A 21,676-nucleotide genomic window follows, 5' to 3' on the forward strand; every position below is an offset into this window, starting at 1 on the left:
CACTGCAGTGAAACAAGCAGACTGGATACAAATATGATCTCTAAGACCAACTCGCAGAGGAAATAGCAGAGTACAACAGTACCCCCCCCCCCCGTGACCACGACAACAGGCTAAGCTGATTGCTTCTTATATGTGGGGACAGGAAGACATTACTTAGTACTGCTCTGTCTCGTCATGTTTCAAAAAGCATGTCTTTTCTACAGCACAATACTGCGGATGAATGAAGCCAGTGAGGTCCCACTATCAAGAGATCTTGCTTGTTTTGAGCTGCTCTTGATATGTGGAAGTTCAAAGCTTTGATGAAAGAATAACTGAATGGTCAGTTAAATGATGAAAGATGTTGGACAATCATTTTTAAGCTACTCCTTACTCATGTAAGCAACATTATAAGCATTGTCACTTTGGTTCATAAACTCAGTTTGTGCATTGAAGGGCAATGAATGTTGGAAAGCACAATTAGACGATCATTTTGTACATGTTTTACAGACATTTTACCTTTTAGTGATAGTTGCTATCTTATTGCTACTTTGTAAATAACTTTTTTGTAAATAACTTTGTATGTTTTTTCAACAGTATTGAATGGCCATTTATTGCTACCTTGAAAATAACTTTTTTTGTAAGTAACTTTGTATGGTTTTTTTTTCAACAGTATTGAATGGCCATTTACAAATTCTGTTTTGTTTATCTGCATGCACTATAGAAGCCTGGAAAAGCTCTGAAAGGAGTCAGATGTGGCAAACAGACCTAATCATTTAATAAAATAATTGAATAAATAACATTTTCAGATACAGCAGCAAATGGTGTGTGGGAAAGTTTAAACTTCAAGACAGAATTGGGACAAGCAGTGCATGAATAAATGCTGTGATATCAAAATAGAAATGCATGACATCTGCCATTTATTTTAAAACACTCAAGTAATTAAGCACAGATTTAAGTCATCAGCTTAAAGTACATACTAAAGACACGATGTGCCTTGGACAATATCCTTTACTAAAGATTAAGGCATATATAATTAAGATGGAATTAATTTTTTCTGGAACTGCACATGTTTAACAACACATGATCCTGTGACAATGAATGCCAATATGACACAAGTTCACTATATAGAGCTGCTTGCCTCCTGTTGCTTTTTTTCTTTTTTATGACACGCACATTTCCGATCTTGATCCTTACTATCATCTGTAAAAGGTGTCAGCATCGTGTCTCCTTTTTTTCCTGGCTACAGTCCAGAATGTAATGAGCATACTTAAAAGAAGCGTTTCAGCTTCTTGTAGAATCAGTGTAAGAGTCTCTATGTCTAATGGGTGGGTCAGAGTATTGTCTGACATTCATCTTGGAGGACTAACTGGAGCATGTGCCTTTTAGAAGTAGGTCTGCATTATCTGTTGCCTCCCAGGGCACCCAGGGTATAGACTGTCTCCAATTATCGAGTGCTCATTTCTGCTCTGGTCTTCTGTTTCTGTGAAGGGCCTGAAGTCTGGGGGAGGGATACCCTTGTTTTACTCTTAGAGGGTGATTACTGGGGTGTACATGTCACCTTTGTCCTGAATAATCTAAGAAGTACTGTGTCCACCAAGCCTAATAATTTGTAGTGGCCCCTAGAGTCATATGATCATAGGTGGGGTTCCGGGGGGGAGTAACAGCTTCTTCTACTAGGGCCTCCCACTCATTCCAGACAGACTACTCAGCCCTGGTATAGGAGGACCACCACAGTGAGCCTGCAGAAGGATCTGTGGCCCAGGATTAATGGACTGGCAGTTAATTTGCTCTTGACAGATGTGGGTGCTAGATGTCTCCCATAAGGATCTTGGCTAGATTCTATTTCCTGGCCTGGTGCAGATCTCTTCTCCTTCCTACAGGTAGGCCACACCAGGCCTAACACTCCTTGCCCACTGATCCCTGGTATGTTATGGACTGTAAACTTGAGGGGAAATGAGTTTCCTCACTAGTTTTCTCCCAAGGGGTCAAATTTGGAAGGCTTCATTAATGAGAGGGACAAAGCTTTAGGTCCTCTCACTGTGTAACTCCACTCACTATGTAATGAAGTCTTCTACAAGGAGGTACTATGAAGCAGGAACATTTTTGTGCCTTATCCTATGGGAGGTCTTGAGGTGTATCACCCCCATTTTTTCTGGTTGTAACTTTCCAGAAGCTACTCTTTGTTGAACTTTCTCTGAAGTGTGATGGCATCATCACTCCACTACTACTATCCTTTGGATGGCTGATGACCTGTATCATCCTCCAGAAGACAACATTGAGAACTTATAACAGCATCTCAAGAATGACATTTCCATGGCATCAGTGGTGATTTGGCATTCCCAAGACTGCATCCCATTCCTGCTCAGCTGGTAGACGGGATGGCCTGAGAACGGGCGTAGACTAGATATTCCCCTGCTTGAAGCTTGGGGTCATCAACTGTGTGTCACACCTGTCTGAGTTCAAGACTTTCATGGTGGAAAGCCACAAGTTTTGTTTCAGAAATGAGCTTGTCCTTATCCTTTTTTTAATGTGATGACATTTGGTAGCCTAACTAGGATTACGCTGGAGAGAGTCGTTTGTTGGACCATTGCTGAATTCTGTGGTGGAAGCCTTTTAGGGATGCCTTTCCTGACTGTGAAGCTTTCCCCGAGTCTCTGCCTACAGATCATGTTGTTTTAGGCTGAAGTCCCTACTCTCCATGCTTGCTGCAGCGATCCCTTTGAGATGTCATTCCTACCAAGGCATTCAGCCTGAGAATGGGTGTGGTGTGAGCTATGTGAACCTGAGGAGCCTGTGCTTCTCCATTTCTTCCCTTAGGGTACTCTTGTTCTTGCATTTCAATTAGCTGAGGTTTTTGGAGGCTTTTTTTTTACCTTTCCCATGTCAAACCCCTGGGTTTAGAGTATAAAGCTGATTTCCAAGTTCACAGGGTGTATTAAACTTGTAACTGTTCTTCCATAGGTTTATAGGTTCATAGGTAGGTACTAGGCTATTGGCCCTAGGGCCTATATAAGCCTAGCCAAAAAATGTACCCTAGCTTTCGCCACCCAAGAAAATTATTTTCCTGTGCCCCTGTCGAGCAGAGCCACAAAAGTGATCCCTGGGGTGAATTTCCCATTTCCCATCCAATCATCAAGATTATTCTTGAAGAGTGCTAATGAGGAGCTCTGTTTGATATAGATAGGTAGTCTGTTCCAGAGTATAGGAAGTCTCTGGGACAGGAATCTGTCCCTCCAGCATGTTCTGTTTATTGTGGTGACAAGGTTTAGGTCCCTAGAGCGTGCAGCTTGGAGGGATTGGGATTTCTTTAAGTGGAGCATGTCCAACAGCTCTGGGTTTGACATAGCTTTGTATGTTAGGCAGAGATCGCCCCTGAGTAGGCGATATGCGATGGAGTAAAGCTGTAGTTTTTTGAGACGGTCTGCGTAGGGCATCAGTTTGAGGCCAGTAATCCTCTTTGTGAGGTATTTCTGTGGTCTTTCCAGTTGTTGTAGATGTCTTGTGAGGTACATACCAAAAGGGGCATTGTACTCTATAATGAGTCTAATGAGTGATGAGTAGAGGGGAACAATGACCTCTTTTTTTCTGGATGAGAATCCTTTTGTGATGAGATAAGCCACATAGAAGGATTTCCTGACCACTGTGGCGATGTGATTATCAAAGGAGAGACTACTGTCCACCTGTGTCCCAAGGACTCTTATCACATGTTCGGCATTAAGTAGACTACCAGCTATGTGGTAGTTCATGGGTACAGAGTTTTTACCAAAGGGGATGACAATACACTTTTTGGCATTGAGCTTCAGGCCATGGCTTTGACACCAGGTATCTGTCTCAGTGAGGCCCTTTTGTAGTTTGTCCACATCATTAGGAGTTTCGATTATGGCTCCTAGTTTGCAGTCATCTGCAAACTTTGTTTGCCAAAGACCTTCTGTGTTAGCCTGCACTTCAGAGAAGTAGATACCAAACAGGAGAGGACCCAGGACTGAACCCTGTGGTACTCCACTTGTCACTGGTCTGAAGTCGGATTTGGAATCCACTACTTTCACAGTGTGGGTTCTGTCCATGAGCCAGTTGGCAACCCATCTTGTGACATAGGGATTTATACCTAGTTTAGTGAGCTTATCTATAATTCCAGAGTGGGGGATGGTGTTGAAAGCCTTGGCGAGATCTAGATAAGCTGTGTGAACCATTTTACCCTCATCTATGGCTTTGGTGACTGCTTCAAAGAAGTCAATCAGGTTTAGGAGACATGATCTGCTTTTTACAAATACAAACTGGGTAGGTTTCAGAGTTTGGAGATTACCAATGTCTTTGTTTATGAGTTCCATGATGATACGTTCCATGGGCTTGCAGACCAGGCTCATCAGGCTAATGGGGCGGTAGTTCCCGGGGTCCGTTGTGGCTCCCCCTTTGTGGAGTGGGATAACCGTCGCGGTGTGCCATTCAGTGGGTACAAAGCTTGAGGTGAGGCTATGATTGAACATGGTACTTAGGTAGGGTGCCAATTCATTCTGTAGTTCATGTAGAACGCAGCCTGGGATATTGTCAGGTCCCATGGATGCTGTGTTCTTGGCTTTGGAGAGTGTGTCTTTTACCTGTGCAGCCATGATTATAGGAACTTTGCATTCTTCCGGTATAGAGACGGGCCCTCTAGGGGGTGAGAGGGGGTAAAGTTAGCACTGAACCTATCTGCTAGGATGTTGGCAATATCAGTTGGTTCTGTATATTTAGTGCCATTGTGCTGTAACTCAGAGCAGATCTGAGTGTTCCCATTGAGATTCTTGACATAGCTATAGAATGCTTTGTGGTTGTCTTTAGAGTCAGTGGAAATTTTGTTTTTGTAACTAGCTTTGGAGGATTTTATGAAGGATCTCAACTTCTTACTGAGGTTGATCATGGAGTTCCTCCAGTCATGGGATTTTACTCTTTTTTGCAACAGTTTCTTTCTTCTGTTTTAGAGTTTGTTTATGGCAGAGGACCATCAAATTGGCTTCCTTTTTTTGGAAGATAACATCTTGATTCTATTAGGGATAGCATGATCCATGCACTAGTGTAAGTGCTTATAAAGTGCATTTGTGTAGGATTCAGCAGTCATACCTCTATTGTCCGCCTGCATGGGTGTCATGAAGTTTGCCACTTCTGTCTTAAGAAGTGTGAAGTTGGCTTTGGAGAAGTTTTTTACGATGGTTTCCCTAATTGGGGGTGGGGGTGGGATGTGGATGTCTAGGCTGATTAGCTTGTGGTCGAATCTGACCAACGAGGAATTGACCTCTGGTGTGGAACACCGGTTTCCCATGTTGGTAATGACCAGGTCTAGGATATTGCTGCCCCTGGTGGGGGGTGTGAATAAGCTGATCCAAGGTGCTGGAATTTATGAATTCTAGAAAACGTTGAGCAAAAGAGTTGGTACATGAGTAGTTTTCCCAGTTAATTGTGGGGTAGTTGAAATCGCCCATTATTAGGGTGTTGGGTTGTACCCTAATACTTTCCAGTGTATCAAGAAATGAGGAGTGGGAATCCTGGTGCATGGTGGGGGGTCTGTAGCAAGCTTCAATTTGGATTGCGGTCTTGCCCAGAGTTAGTTGCACTTGGATAATCTCGGATCATTATGCTGTGGAACTAGCCTGGAGGTGTGGTTATCCTTAATGAATATGGACACGCCTCTGCCTTTAATGCTTCGTTGTGGGTTAGGTGGCCGAAAGGTATGGCATGAATTGTAGCCTGGTAATGCAGGGGTGCTCTCTGGAGCTTTGAACCAGGTCTCTGTCACTGTACACAGATGTCAATGTTCTCCATTTTAAGGAGTGCCTCATGTGAGTGCATTTTGAGGTTTAGACTTCTAGCATTGAGTAGCATTACCCTCAAATTTTGCTTGCTTGTACCTGTTACGGTGGTGAATTTGTCATTTGAACCTTGCCTAAAAAAGGCACTATAGGGGTGGCAAGAGCCTTAGCCAGTATCCAGAATCCTAAGGGTGACAGGTGCAGGCCATCTCTGGCAAAACATTGTGGTCTGTCGATCATGTCGTCCCAGGCAGACAAATACTGGATCCCCTTAGAATGACACTAGAAGCTTAGCCAATCGTTGAAGTCAATCATTTTGTCGTTGTACTGTGGTATAATTCTGGATGATGGCAGGATGCTACTCAGGGTTAGGGTCATACCTGCCTGGGATACAAGATCGGAGAGCTCCTCCATGTCCCTTTTCATGTAGTCCAGGAAGGTACGTCTCAGATCATTCACACCAACATGGACAATGACAGTGTCATATTTGTACTTATTGTGGAGTGACCTGAGTGCATGTGTTATGTGGCGGATCCTGGCACCTGACAGGCAGCTGACAGTAACTTTCTCCTTGTTTAGTCTAGTGAGTGGAACATCAGTGTGCCTGACTATAGAGTCACCTATGACTAGAGTGTTGGGTACGTTGTTATGCCTTATGGGCTGTGGTTGAGTGGCACACTGAGTTTGTGGGCTATGTGTCATTTGGGTTGTGTTGGGGGGTGGAATTTGCTTATGTTTATGCTTTGGATGTCCCTGATACTTGGGCAGGTTTTTATTGAGAGCATCCGCGAATGTGGGTGTGTGTTTTGTGTTTCTATGTGTGTGTTTTGGTGGTGTAGGTTTTGAGGGACTATGTGATGAGTGTGGTGTGGTGCAAGTGTTTACATTCTCCACTTGACTGTCTAGTCCAGTCTTGGGTGAAGAGAGCTTTGCTTCCAGTTTGGCTATATAAGTGCATCTCTCACAGGTTGTAGTGTTGGGTGGTAGGAGGAGAGGGTTGTCTGTGTACGAGGCAATTGCTGCATTGCCCTAAGATGCCCAGATTCATCAGGTAGACAAGAGAAATCACTGGGAGCTGACCCTTAGACATGCCCGGATAGGTGCTTATTTATTAAGTACTAAAAACTGCTTTCCTCTAGTCAAGTGAGGAAAGTTGACTGCTGTAGTAATTTGCAGCTTATGTAGTGCTTACAATGAGTTCTGAACAAGTGCTGAGTTAAAAAAAAACAGATTTGAGTGCTGACACTAGAAAACTGGCTAGTTATAAGAAACAAAACTAAGCTAGAAGACTTCCCTCCAACACAGAAGGGCTTGGGAGCTCAGAAGCCTACAAACAGTCTAGACCACTTAACAGGAAAGGCAAGAAACAAGCCTAGAAATGTTTTTTCGTTCTCTTTCCCAGATGCTCTCTTTGTACACAGTAGGAGTGCCTGAAATCGGAATATGATCTCACTGCACTCAGTTGAGTTAGCAAACGTGATGGTCCCAGAAGGAGTATCCAAACACAAATTTACAAGAGGGGCAGGCAGTTTCAAAGCCACTAAGATTAACACCAAAACAGAAACAGGGAGGGTGGGTGGGGAACTAACTGAAGAACAGTCAAAACTTCAACTTGAGTTAATATTCATGCAACACAGTTAAATCAATTTAAATACTGTATTATTTGAAAAAAAGTGCAGATAAAAGGTACTTAAATTCTCTTATACGTCCAGTTGAATACAGCTAAATCTTAGCCGGCCAAAGCTGAGGTTTTTTAGCAGAAAATATTTCAAACTGTACCACTTAAATAGTCAGTGACAGGAAATCAAGAATGTGACTACCCCCACACCTGCAATTACTAACAGACAATAAAATTCAAGCAAGCACTAGCTGAAGAACAGAGTCAAAACTTACACTTGAGTTAATATTCATGCAACCCAATTAAATCAATTTAAATACTGTATTATTTGAAAAAAGTGCAGATAAAAGGTACTTAAATTCTCTTATATGTCCAGTTGAATACAGTTAGATCTTAGCCGGCCAAAGCTGAAGTTTTGTAGCAGAAAATATTTCAAACTGTACCACTTAAATAGTCAGTGACAGGAAATCAAGAATGTGGCTACCCCCACACCTGCAATTACTAACAGACAATAAAATTCAAGCAAGCACTAACTGAAGAACAGAGTCAAAACTTCCACTTGAGTTAATATTTATGCAACACAAATAAATCAATTTAAATACTGTATTATTTGAAAAAAGTGCATATAGAAGATACTTAAATTCCCTTATACGTCCAGTTGAATACAGCTAGATCTTAGCCGGCCAAAGCTGAGGTTTTTTTTTCCCCTCTGGAGTTGGCTGACAGTGCTGTGGGGAAAGTGACAACCTGGGCTATTCCTTATCTCTGGGGCCTTGTGTGTTCATTCCTTCTAATGAGGGATCTTTTTTTCTGGCATCTCACCAATTTAGGTTCACAAGACATTTATCTCCTTGATCTTGCAGGCTTGCAGGCAAAAATATAGAGATGTCATAATTCCTAGCTTAGGAGTCATCCCCCTCCTCCTAGGAACATCTGGCATCCAGGCTGAGGGTCTAACTGCATTTATTCCATTGATGATGGCATTCAATGGCAAGGATTTCAGGGCCACACCTGTGGAAGTCAGTTCAGGATTGATTCTCCAGAGCACTATACTTCAGAGGCTATCCCAGTCCACTTAATAGAAGGAAGTGCATTACTCTCCCCCTCTTGCTGGATCAGCCATATCCGTGGGGGAAGATTGATGGGTTTTGGCCTCCCTTTACTGGATTCGATTCATGGGACTTCCATGTTAGCAGCTGATCTCATGGACATAGTTAATTCTCTCCACTCTGCTATGCCTAAGAGAAGACATAGTCAGTCTTGATTTCTGGTGGTTATGGGAACCCCCATTATCTAGTCTGGGTCATCCACTCATTTCATGGGTCTCAGCCTGATCTTCTTTCTGTCTAAGGCCTGTCATTCTTATGTCCCATCACTGTAGGACAGCTTTGCAGGTGAAGTCAGGAGCAGCTGGGAAGGATTTTATTTTGGGCCAGGTAACAGTTGTTCTCCATGACATTGAAACATTATTTAGTACCTCTTTGGATGGCTTACGTCATGGATCCAAAATGTTTCAGACAATGCTAGCTAGATCTCATATCCACTTGTACAACAAGGTAAGGTCTGTACCTAATTTCCTGCATGGGAGAAGGAAGGGCAAGGATGGAGACTTAGTTCAGTCTGTTTCTGTTTTGAAGGGAGCAGTGTTCATGGTCTGGTTCTTTGGGAGTTGAAGAATTCCCTTTGCCCTTGATAAGATTAGAAATCTGGATTCCTTGTACTACTATATGCACTAAAAATTGGCTGTAGTTGAGTTCTTTTCCACTCCTTTTGCAAGAAGCTGTCTCCAGCCTTTACTAGGCTTTTCCTTACTGGTCTCTATTGACATGGTCCTTTGGGTCTTGATGTTGTCTTATTCAGAAACTTTCTTCACATCTCTCATATTTTGGTCTGTTCCTTATAAAATTTGTGGTTTTCCAACAAATCATTGAAAATTGAAGTCTCTAAACAATGATGGTGCCACACTGTTGCCTAGTCAAGCTGCACACAGGCAAGTCTAGCAAAGGGGAAGAAATGTATTACTTCATCCTGTAGTCTGTCATACCTTGGGACTGGCCAGTTCTAATGATCTAATGGACTAATGAACTCTGTTTAATGCAGACATTTATCAAGATTTTAATTATTGCAATGGATTTTAGTTAAGCACTAGAATGTTCTGTCATACACTTGTTTAACATTTTGTAGTGTGTATATATATATATATATATATATATATATATATAGAAACACTTTATAATCTCGAAATAGTGAAATATCGAATGTCAGTATCTCGAGACCATAAAATCGAACGGATGGAAATCGCGAACCTGGAAATGTCGAATTGGAAATGTTGAACCTGCAGTACAGATAGCGCGCTAGGTAAGTGGTGGGTTTTTTAGGGTTTTGGGAAGGGTTTGTGTGTTTTTGAGTGTGTTAGGGAGTTTTAGGTGTGGGTTAGGGTAGTAGGTAAGAATGTGAGTGTGTTAGTGTTGGGAGTGGTGGTGTTTGTGTGTATTTGATGTGTGCTTGTGCAGGGGGGTGTGGAATGTGTGGTGCTGGGTTGTCTGTGTTATGGAGTGTAGTGCGACCTTGGAGTTAATATATGTTAGTAGGGGGTGTGGGGGGTGCAGGGGGGCTTGCCTCCCTGCATATAGTAAGGGTAGATTTGTGTGTTTGTTTAGTTGTGTGAGTGTTTGTTGTGTTGCTTTTTTTAGAGTGTCGGGAGGTATGGGTGTTTGTGTTTGTATGTGTTGTGTAGTGTGTGATCTGTTTTTTTGTGGTTTTGTGGTTTCAGTGATATGGATTTTCGGTTTCATGGTCTCAAGATACTGAAATTCAATATTTCAGTATTTTGGGATTATGAAGTGAATATATATATATATATATATATATATATATATATATATATATATATAAACCAGCCTTCCCACATCATTATGATATTGTAGCTGGTATATGCCAGGAAGGTGCATAGTATTGAAACAGCAGAGATGAGTATGCATGGTTAATGTTCGATATCTGGATCCAAAGACATCTGACCAAATATCACAATTTTTTTGGACCTCAACAATTTACAGAGCTCAGAATGAGTTAACCTATATGCTGATCTAAATGCATACCTTTCATTTAGTTCATTTAGTGAAGCATAAAAAAAAAACATTTACCAGAAAAAGATTGTGATCTTTGAAGTCACTTGGCTTTCTTAGCATTATTATTCTTTTATTATGAGATCTAGCAAAAAAAAAAAAAAATAGCAGATGTTTGTGTTTTGAAAGTAGCTCCAGCTTTGAGGATTAGGTCTCCATTAGGCATTATAACATGACTGGGATGGAACACAAAACAATCAAATACATTTCTGAATATAACTATTTCAAGATGATTAGTTTCTGCTGAATACTCTTAAGGATAATAAAGATATTTTCAAGATGGAATAAAACCAATAACAATAGCTCTTCTAAGACTCCCTTGGATGACTTATTGAGCATGGACTGTATTGTGCTGGTTTCTGTATTTACAGTGGACTAACATGCAGTTGTTGATGACTTGGCATGAAGAGAAAGTGTGATGCCACTGATTAAAATTTAGACTTGGGCTTCATTTATCAGATGACTAACTGTAGAAACAAAGCTGGAAGAAGAATGTGAAAGCTAATGTTTAATATCCCTGATGGGAAGTAGAGGGGGGAAAAGACCTAGTAAAGAAAGAGGTGGGAGTAGATAACTATCCTTTATGCCTGTGCTGAAGTCTTTGCATACCATGCAGTGCAGTCTTTGCCTACCATGTATTGCAGCACTTGCATACTGTGTTGCAGTGTTTGCATACCACATGTGGCATTCCTTGTGGACCACATGTTGCTGTGTTTGCATATCATGTACTGCAGTCTTTGCATACCATATGCTAGAATGGTTGCATAGTGTGTGCCACAGTGCTTGCATGTTATGCATTGCAGTACTTGCTTACCACACGCTGCAGTGCTTGCATACCATGTATATAACTGGTTATGCACTGGAAGATGCACAAGCAATAATGCTCAACAGGTGGGATTTATTGAGGAAATAATGCATTGCCCCAGGGTGTTGTGAATCTCAATGCCACAGACAGAGGGACTCAGCACTCCTGGAAGGTTCATTATTTCTCATATAACACCCACCTTGAAGGGCATTAGTGTGTCTAGGTAATGGGCTATTTGTTGAATTGTTCATATTTTTTTATTAGTATATACATACGCATTTTTTATATTTTTGATGTAAAATAGCACCTCTTCTTAATGTTTTACAGCTGCTGTAGCATATTTAATTGTTGTTAGAGGAAGTATTTTACATCTAAAATATAAGTTATGAAAGTATTTAATGTCCTTACACAGGCACATGTGCAAATACGCACACACACAGACACACACACGCGCGCACACACACACACAAATGAATGAAAAATCCATACATTGTAAGGCATTGCAACACCCCTATGCCTCTGAAGTGCCCCTGATGCTACAGAACGTCCTTGGTTTTGATTTGTATTTTGTAGTGTCCCTCAAATATGTTTAATTTCTGGGACATCACTGAGGATTACAGTCACTCAATAAAGTCAGACACTGTAGCTTCATACTTATTGTTTAGAGAACTGGTTGTGGTGAAAACCCTGTTTGTTTTGGTGGTCAAATTCTTAAACAGGGCCTTTTGGCTCATAGTTTCCATTCAGGTCTTTCTCCTGTCCTATGCAGTCTGTCATTATTCTGCATGTGGACCAGCTGGCTTCCTGGTTGCCATTGCCTGGATTCTTATTGACAGTAAACTTTGCTGCTACACTTCTTCACATGCTGCTAATTTCCTATGATCATTTCTGAGGCCAGTTCTTCAGTTCTGTACTCATGTTCCTATGCCAATGTATTCTTCAAGCAGATTGACAAAGTTTTCTGTTTCCTAAGTGATGTCCAACACAAATATATTGAATTGCAAAAAAAGTCTGAAAATACTGCTTGCCAGAGATGGCAACAAAGTGGGCAGTGGATCAGTGGCAGAGTATAATATGGGCAACTTGGGGCGCGTTCAAGATCCACAGCTCCAGGGGGACCCATGGCCAGCCACTCAGTATTTACAATGAAATAATTTAATTTTAAAAATCTTTTTAGATTCAGGAGTACTAACTCATTTCAGTTAATCTGCTGAGCATATCAATCAATAACAAAACAGTATTATTTTTAATTTGAATAAAAAAGTGTTAAATAAGATCAAACCTGGAATTCATTAAAGTTTGCTAGAAAGGCCCATTTCCCGCAACTTGCTAATTTTCAATTCAGAAACAAGCTAGCTGAGATGAGGTTAGACCTCATTTTTAGCTGATTTGCATGTCATTTTTGAATCTTAGTTACTGCCTACGATGTCCAAAATTATTGCTGACCTACAAATTGCGGTAGTAACCTGCTGATGTGTGCACAGTGCCATTCCACTACAGTCTCTCATGAGAACACACACACACACACACACACACACACACACACACACACACACACACACACACACACACACGCACACACACACACCATGATCTTTGTATCTGTCCCTACCCTAGCCACTTTCCTGTGGTTCCCCTCACCCCCACCCCCATGTTCCTTTGAGTGCCATTGTGGCACATACTGTGTTTATTAAGACCCGGTGATTTAGTTTATCCACTCAACATACTACCCCTGTATTCCCATTGGTGCTAATACAGCACTTTACAGAATCATCCCTGGTGTCTCCTGTATTACCCCACCCTCTTATTTCCTTTATAAAGTCTGTGCCATTAGGGCACTTTAATAATTCATCCCTGGTATACAGTGGTTCTCCCACACCCCCTGATCCCTGTTATGATGCCTATGCCTTAGGGCACTTTAAGACGTATTCCCTGAGGTCCAGTGCATCCTCCACCCCGATTTCCATAAGAAACACCGGTGCCTGTGTAACACTTTAAATAGTATTCCTTGCTACTACACCCCCACCCTCCCAATCCCCACAGTAACATTGGTGCTGGTATGGTGTTTTAAATTTTAATCTCTGGTGTCTTGTACATCCCCCTACCTTCCCAATCCCCATAGTAATATTGATGCTAGTATGGTGTTTTAAATTGTAATCTGTGGTGCCTACTACATCCCCCTATCCTTCCAATCCCCATAGTAATATTGATGCTGGTATGGTGTTTTAAATTTTAATCTCTGGTGTCTAGTACATCCCCTTACCCTCCCAATCCCCATAGTAATATTGATGCTGGTACAGTGTTTTAAATTTTAATCTCTGGTGTCTAGAACATGTCCCCACCCTCCCAATCCCACAGTAATATCAGTGCTGGTACTGTGTTTTAAATTTTAATCTCTGTCTAGAACATCCCCCACCCTCCCAATCCCCACAATAATATCGGTGCTGGTACAGTGTTTTAAATTTTAATCTCTGGTGTCTAGAACATGCCCCCACCCTCCCAATCATAGGTTCATAGGTTCATAGGTAGGTACTAGGCTATTGGGCCTAGGGCCCATATAAGCCTAGTCAAAAAGGTACCCTGGCTTTCGCCACCCAAGAAAATTATTTTCCTGTGCCCCTGTCGAACAGAGCCTCAGAGGTGATCCCCAGGGTGAATTTACTATTTCCCATCCAATCATCACAATTTTTCTTGAAAAGTGCTAATGAGGAGCTTTGTTTGATATAGATAGGTAGTTTGTTCCAGAGTATGGGAAGTCTCTGGGTCAGGAATCTATCCCTCCAGCATGTTCTGTTTATTGTGGTGACAAGGTTTAGGTCCCTAGAGTGTGTAGTTCAGAGGAATTGGGATTTCTTTAAGTGGAGCATGTCCAACAGCTCTGGGTTTGACGTAGCTTTGTATGTTAGGCAGAGATTGCCTCTGAGTAGGCCATATGCAACGGAGTAAAGCTGGAGTTTTCTGAGATGGTCTGCGTAGGGCATCTGTTTGAGGTGGTACTGTGTTTTAAATTTTAATCTCTGGTGTCTAGAACATACCCCCACCCTCCCAGTCCCCACAGTAATATTGGTGTTGGTATGGCATTTTAAATAATATTCCCTGCTCTCTAGTGCATCTCCCATACTATTGTTGGTGTCATCATGGCACTTAAATTATTCCTTGGTGCCCAGTGCTTCCCCCCACCCCACCCCCATCCCTATATTACCATTGGTTCCATTACTGCAAATGTTTAGGCTTCACAAAGTCAACAAAGTGGCTGTAACACTTGGCTAGAAGCAAAGGTGTTATATGTACATGAAAGCAACTATTTTCTCAGTTTTAACAAGACTGTTGCACATTTATGTGAAATAAGTTGAAACTCTTTACTTTATAGCTAACTGTGCGAAACAAAATGTAAAATGTCCCTGATTTTGCAAAATGACCTGATTTTATGTCATATTTTTTGTCTTTTCCTTATGCAATTTGAGGATTGTAGTCACTAAATAATGACAGGCATTTGAGTTTCAGACTTCATACCCTTCAGAATATGCATGCTAATATAAAAGCTGTTGTTCTATTAACTTTCTAAGCAATATTCTGATTTTTTGATCAAAAGTAAATGTACATTACAAGACTCTAGGAAAATGCAACTACTTTCTCTGGCCATAAAATCTAATTAATTCCTACCCTACTTCCCTTTACATAGTTTACTCTGACTTTACTGTTCATTATGATTCCTTCCACATGTCAGTTCAGAAATCTACTCAGCATGTAATGCATATAAGTATTGTATTTTATCAGTCAGTCTGTATAATGTCATATATCTGTCATCTTTATACCTTCGAGTAAACTCTGATATTCGCCTTGTATATAAATGCATATATATATATATATATATATATATATATATATATATATATATATATATATATATATATATATTGCACTTTGTACTTCACTTTCAGTATAATGTCATGTATCTGTTGTGTTTAACCCTAGGCTGAGACTGAAATAGATCCAATGGGAACAGTGCTCTTTCCTGATTAAAAATTCAAAATAAAAAGAAATAAAAAATATTTAAAATCTGTCCCTGATTTTGGGCCTTTGGGACTCATTTAATGTCTTTCTCCCTGATTCTTACACTAAGAGGTTGACAGTTTTTTTTATTATACTTAGATGAGGTGTTAAGAGCATAGTGGCTATAACTGCTGGTTGGAGTTTGTGGGGGAGGGGGGCTGTCTGTGGATGAAAGTGACCTGCCCTCTAGTCATTTGCTAAGTATAAGCAGTGTGGCTTTGTAGCACTAGTGTGTTTTGGGATGAAATAAGAATACTTTACTAATACTTGACACAAACTTGACATTACTGTGCCCACAATTATTCTTTTTTTTTGTTTTTATAGCAATCAGACATCTGAGGTGTACACAAACAACACCTCATACACACAAAAAATAGAAAACTCAGTTTTTTTTTTTTTTTGCCAAACTGTTAATTTAACAGGTTGGCAATTAAATAATTGTTTCACAAGCATTTGCTTATGCTAATCCACTCTTAATTATACTGGCCCAACTGTGACATGCACACCTCCTCCTGTCATATTATGATTAATGCTACAAATATGGCATGCTGGTATACACTTCCATATTTGGAAGGTTATTTAAATATTAATTTGCTAAAAAAGTGACGAGGTGAAGTTTTATTTTTACTTAAAAGAGTGTTGGAATGCATCTTTGTGCATGCCAACACTTCTTCATGTAAAATAAAACTTTATTTCCCCGCTTTAAACATTATCTTTAAGCATTATCCTCTGCAGATGGCCAGTTCTGGGATCTACTGTTTAATCTCTGATTTATGTCTAAACACATGGATTAATAAGAAAATGTACATTTAGGTCACTGCAATAGCTTTTGCTTAATTTAATTGTGTTCTTTCCTCCCCACTGTACCCTCACTTGACCTGTGGCACTGTCTCCACATACCTAAATCCATGTACTTACTGTCCATACTGCCATGAATTTCCTCCTTATAAAGACTTAGCTGTGAATGTGGTTTGCCTTGGTGTCTCTCTTGCTCTCTAAGTGTTCCCATTCCCCCTTGTCCCAGTCATTGAATGCTGTAAGTTAATACTTTTGACATGTCCATTTGTGCTATTGTCATAAGTCAGTAATACTGTACAATGATGGACATCTCCCTCGTAACTGAAACTCCCTATGTCTTCTCAGTTTCATATTTGAGAAATGATTTCTGTGGAGCTTTTTCCCTGAATTTTGCAGTCCATCTGCAGTACCGTGGACTGGTTAATTTTTGAAGATTACAGAAGTCTGCTAAAACGTCTATGCAATGTGGCCTAGAGATTATCAGAGAATGTAAAGTGATTATCTTTTTTGATGCCAGATCCTGTTTTGAGTGCAGCAGGTAGATTGGTTAACCTTTCATGGTGTTGTGTATGTTACCTACAAAACCTGGAAAAGATGTCTGTCACTGATTTCCAGTTTGAGCAGGATGTTGTTCCCCACCCTGGTGATTCTCCAGAATCATATCTTGTCTTTGGGTGACTCTAGTGCTTAGTTTCAAGTATATATGCCTCCTTAAGTGATGTCTCATCTCTGCTTCCTGTGACATTAAGACAGACTGGTATTATGAGGAAAAGGAGTAGATTTCTATGGAGAGAAATGTTTTGTTACCAGACTCTTTTCTTCTGTTCTGAGCCTACCACTTCCTAAGTGAAGCATGATTCATTACTCTGACTTAATCCCCAAGTACTTGGTTTACATACAGAACTGATGCTAATGCTTGTAAGACACAGTTAGTGACTGGCTGTGTATCTGTTTCCTTGCCCCAACATTGCATATCTGTGGGGGAGATGGAAAAAGACTGTGCAAACCTTTTTATTCTTTGAGTAGTGCTCAGTAACGCTTCTAAGGTGTTTGTTCTCCTGCTGCAGCACCAGTTACTATTTCACATCTCTGATTATTCTAGGGGATCCTTACATGCATAAAATGTGCGTCAAGAGAGCCTGAAAATATTCTAGGGGATCCTTGCATGCACCAAATGTGCATCAAGAGAGCCTGTAAATGCACACATCCTCCTGGAGTGCTGCAGTAGTAATTCTGTTACAGAAATGTTACCATTTGGAGCTAGCACTAAATTCAGAGAAGGCGCCTTACCTAAAGCAGGAACAAGGCTCAGACTTGGGCCTTTTATGGATACATGCAGTGGGTGCCCGTGTAATGTTATGATGTAAAACTGATTGTCTGTCTGTGCCTCCTGATCCTTTTCCCCTCCCATATTCCAAGTGTTCCCTCATTCTACCTGTTTTTTTTGTTAGTTCGTAAATAAGTTTTAAAAGATGGATCTCTACAAATGCAGTGATATATGCATTTCTCAGGATATGTAAGTATGTTGTATGTGTCCATATATGCTTTAGTCTTTTTATTGTTTCCTTATCTTCCAGTTTTAGTATTCATTTCCGTCTATTTTTTATCACTTGCCTTATGGTTTAAAATGTTGAATATTATTTACATATCGGTATTGCTTTCTTTACAGGAATCATCACTGCATCCTATTCGAATTGTGTTAATTGTAATAGACAAGGAGATGTCCTTCAAACAAGAAAAGTTGCCTGGTATTCAGGTAGGGCTTATGAAGTAAATAATAAGTCATGAGGACATGATGTGTCATATGCATAATGTCCAATTGTATAATGGAGAACTTCTAATCAGTAGATTCATAATTATTTTTTCATTAGCATAATACTGACTGTGCTTTAATTGATATTGCCATTTAAACAACAACCCTAAGAAAAAATTATTTTGTCTCATGTTCTTCTACTGGCTGTGTTACAGATGTTCTTCATCTCACATTGCTGCAGTCATAACCTGTGGGTAGTCCGCTGTCCTCGGTCGGCCCGAATACCAAAGTGTTAGGCTGGCGTCGGTCATGGTCACTCAGATCTGACGTCAGTACGCCGTGGTACTAAAGCGCATGATCGACGCCATATCCTCAGTCTTTCTTGACGCATGGTCTGAAGCAGAAGCAGCGTTTGCAAGTGCCATTCGGCGTCCTAAAATTTTCGTATTCTGAGTTTCAGACCGAAGGCCAAGTTGGGCTAAGTACCCCGTTGGGGAATATTTTTGTCTTTTCTTGCCTCAGTTAAATCCGGATGTCAGAAAAAGTAAATAATTGTATTTCTTGTGGGAAGCAGATACCTCATAGGGATTACCACTCTCTCTGTATTCCTTGCTTGGGGCCTGAGCACGACGTAGTCGGGTGTCGCTTTTGTGCTAGATTTAATAAGCGCACCATTAAACGTAGGTTAGATTGTGCTAGACTTGTCTTCGGTAAGCGGTGTAATTACAATATGCCGTCGGATCCTCCGACGCCCGCTACCGCTAAGAAGCATAAAGAAAAAACGTTAAAGTCCAAGCAGGATGAGTCGTCCGTTACGGACGCCGGTTCTTTGGAAACTCCGGTGGAATCTGTGGATCCAGCCGAGGTTTCAACTGAATCTCAGGGGGAGCCTTTAATCTTGCAGGATGTGGCCTCTCAGGAGTCGGGTCAGGCTGAGGGGGCCTCTCAGGTCTCTGTAGTCCCTTCTTTGCAGAAGGTGGTTAGGCCTTATACTTCTGTCTCTAAAGCACCTTCCAAGGTCAGGCCTGGTTTATCTTCCACTGGTGTCAGCCCTAGTTCTGTACCTAAAAAGCATATGCTAAAGATGGCAGAGGATTTGATTACTTTAATCAGGGGTTCTATGCCCCCCCCGGATAAGAGGCCTAGGGTGGAGCCAGAGGTGGAAGGATTGGTGCATTCCTCAGATTACTCTGAGTCTTCGGCTGAGGACATTCAGGATTTTCCTCCTTATTCTGATTCAGATGCAGAGGATTCGTGTCCTTCTGCTTCCCCTCCAGAGGATTTTTCTTTTTCTGAAACCCTGCATTCCATGAGGGAGCATTTTAAGTGGGAAGGTCAGGATTTCTCAGATTCTCGAAAGAGGCTTAGGGAATTTTTATTTTTACCACAGCATAGGCCTTTGGCTATTCCCCCTGTTTTGGATGTTGTACAGGATGTTTTCTCTGAAGCTTCCCTAAACCCTGATTCTTTACCTCCTGCTCCTGTTAAACCAGACAGGTATTACAGAGTGCCAGAGCTGCATAAATATTTGTATAAGAGCCAAGAGCTGACCCGGAGACTATTAGCCAGGGACCTAAGGGTGTCAGGGCTTCTACTGTAAAGAATCCAGTTCCTCTGGATAAAGATTCTAGAGCTTTGGATAGGTGGGGTAAAAAAGTGTATACCTCTTCCACTCTAGCGATGAGGGCTTTGAATTGCCAGTTTCATATGCTGAAGTACCAAAATTTTCTGTTAAGTCAGTTAAAATCTAAGGTAGATGCTTTGGCAGAGGGTATTGAGTGTAAAGAATTGCAAGATTTAGTTCATGCCTCTGATCAGGTGGGTAAGCATTCTTTGCAGTGTGGTTTTGATGCTCTTCAGGCTTCCTCCAGGGTGGCTGCCACTGGATTAGTTATTCGTAGGCACGCCTGGCTTAAGGATCAGAATTTGTCAGAGCATGTTAAAGCTCGAATTTTGGATGCTCCCCTTCAATCTGAAGTTCTGTTTGGTTCTCCTGTGGAGTCAGTTTTGAAGAAAATGGAAGACAAAGCTAAGTCCATGCAGACAGTTAAGGAATTTTTACAGGTGCAGCCCCCTAAATTTAGCAGAAATTGGCCGGCTAAGGGATGGGCTTATCCTTCTTCTGATTTACAGTCTAGGGGCAGATTTAGACGTTGTAGGGGCAGAGCTCATGCTCAGGGTTCTTTCAGACCGAGGACGTGGAGTTCCCCTGCACAATCTTCAGGTGAGGGCAGGGGTCAGCCTTTTCGTAAACAGACCCAATGACCTGTATCTTCAGCTGCCAGATCCCTCCTGTCTGGCAGCTCCTCTGGGAGGAAAGTTGGCACTTTTCAGGAAAAATTGGCTTTTAGTCACCCAGGACAAATGGGTGTTGGACATTATAGATCGAGGCTACAAGTTTTATTTTCACACCTTGCCTCCTTTCAAAGGCATGCCAGACGTTCCTCCTCAGCAAAAGGTGGAGGCTCACAAGCAGATTTCTTTACTTCTAAAAATGGGGGCTATCCAGGAGGTCCCTCCGTCAGAAGTGGGCCTAGGATTTTATTCTCGCCTGTTTCTTGTACCAAAGAAAGGAAACATTTGGAGGCCAATTCTGGATTTGTCTATTCTCAACACATACCTGGACATTCCAAAATTCAAGATGTTAACTTTGCAACAACTTCTGCCTCTGCTAGGCAAAGATCACTGGATGGTAACTCTGGATCTCAAAGAGGCTTATCTTCACATTCCTATCAGGCCCAGCTGCAGGAGGTTCCTGCGTTTTCGGGCTGGGACTTTACAGTATCAGTTCTCTGTATTGCCCTTTGGCTTATCTACTGCACCCAGGGTGTTCACAAAGGTCCTGGCTCCGGTGATAGCCTTCTTAAGGTTAAGGGGAATACAAATTTATCCTTATTTGGACGATTGCCTGATTCTTGCTCAAGACAAAGTCAAGTTACTTCACCATCTACAGTATGTTATGGCAGTGTTAAGGTGCCTAGGGTATTCTGTGAATGAAACAAAGTCCAGTCTAGTACCCTCTCAGGACATGTGCTTTCTGGGTGTGAGACTGAATACAGCCTCTCAGATGACGTTTTTGACCCCGGACAAACAAAGAAATCTTACCCTTTACTTCCAACAATTGTCTCTACGGTCCAGGCTGACTGCAAGGACAGTCCTTCAAGCCTTGGGGTTCATGGCATCTTGTATTCTGGTGCTTCCCAATGCCAAACTGCATATGAGGAAGCTACAATGGTATCTCAAAAGCGTATGGACTCAACACTGCCACGATTTGGACACTGTCATTCAGATAATACCTTGCATTCAAAGGGAATTTTTGTGGTGGGCTCAGGAATGTCACCTAAACAAGGGACTCTCTGTGACCCAACCAGAGGCGAGTCAGATCTTAACGACAGATGCCTCAGACATGGCTTGGGGAGCACACTTCAATGGAAAATGGGTTCAAGACACGTGGCCTGCCAGACTTCAACATTTGCATATCAACATGAAGGAGATGTTAGCAGTCCAATTTGCATTGATGGCTTTCAGGATCTACTTCACCCAGGACAAGTGTTGATTCAAACAGACAACACAACAGTCATGTGGTACATCAACAAGCAAAGGGGAACCCATTCGTACCCTCTTTGCAGACAAGCTATGATTTTGTGGGAGACTGCTCTCAGTTTGCACCTCACTCTTCAGGCAAGGTTTCTGCCAGGAGCACAGAACTCCTTAGCAGATGTTTTGAGCAGACAGATGGTGGATCCCCACGAGTGGAAATTG

The 21,676-nt window shown here is 41.5% G+C and overlaps 1 protein-coding gene across 1 annotated transcript in view; it reads left to right on the forward strand.

The window, feature by feature from the left end:
* KIAA1755 (KIAA1755 ortholog) overlaps nt 1–21,676 on the forward strand; it is a 986,731-nt gene that overhangs the window by 482,341 nt on the left and 482,714 nt on the right. Inside the window, exon 7 of the mRNA XM_044090195.1 lies at nt 17,831–17,917. Coding sequence (XP_043946130.1) covers nt 17,831–17,917 — 87 coding nt within the window. The remainder of the gene's footprint in view (nt 1–17,830; nt 17,918–21,676) is intronic.

This window comes from Protopterus annectens, chromosome 12.part0 (assembly GCF_019279795.1).
Source record: "Protopterus annectens isolate FY-2018-M chromosome 12.part0, PAN1.0, whole genome shotgun sequence".
NCBI classification, from domain to species: Eukaryota; Metazoa; Chordata; order Ceratodontiformes; family Protopteridae; genus Protopterus; species Protopterus annectens.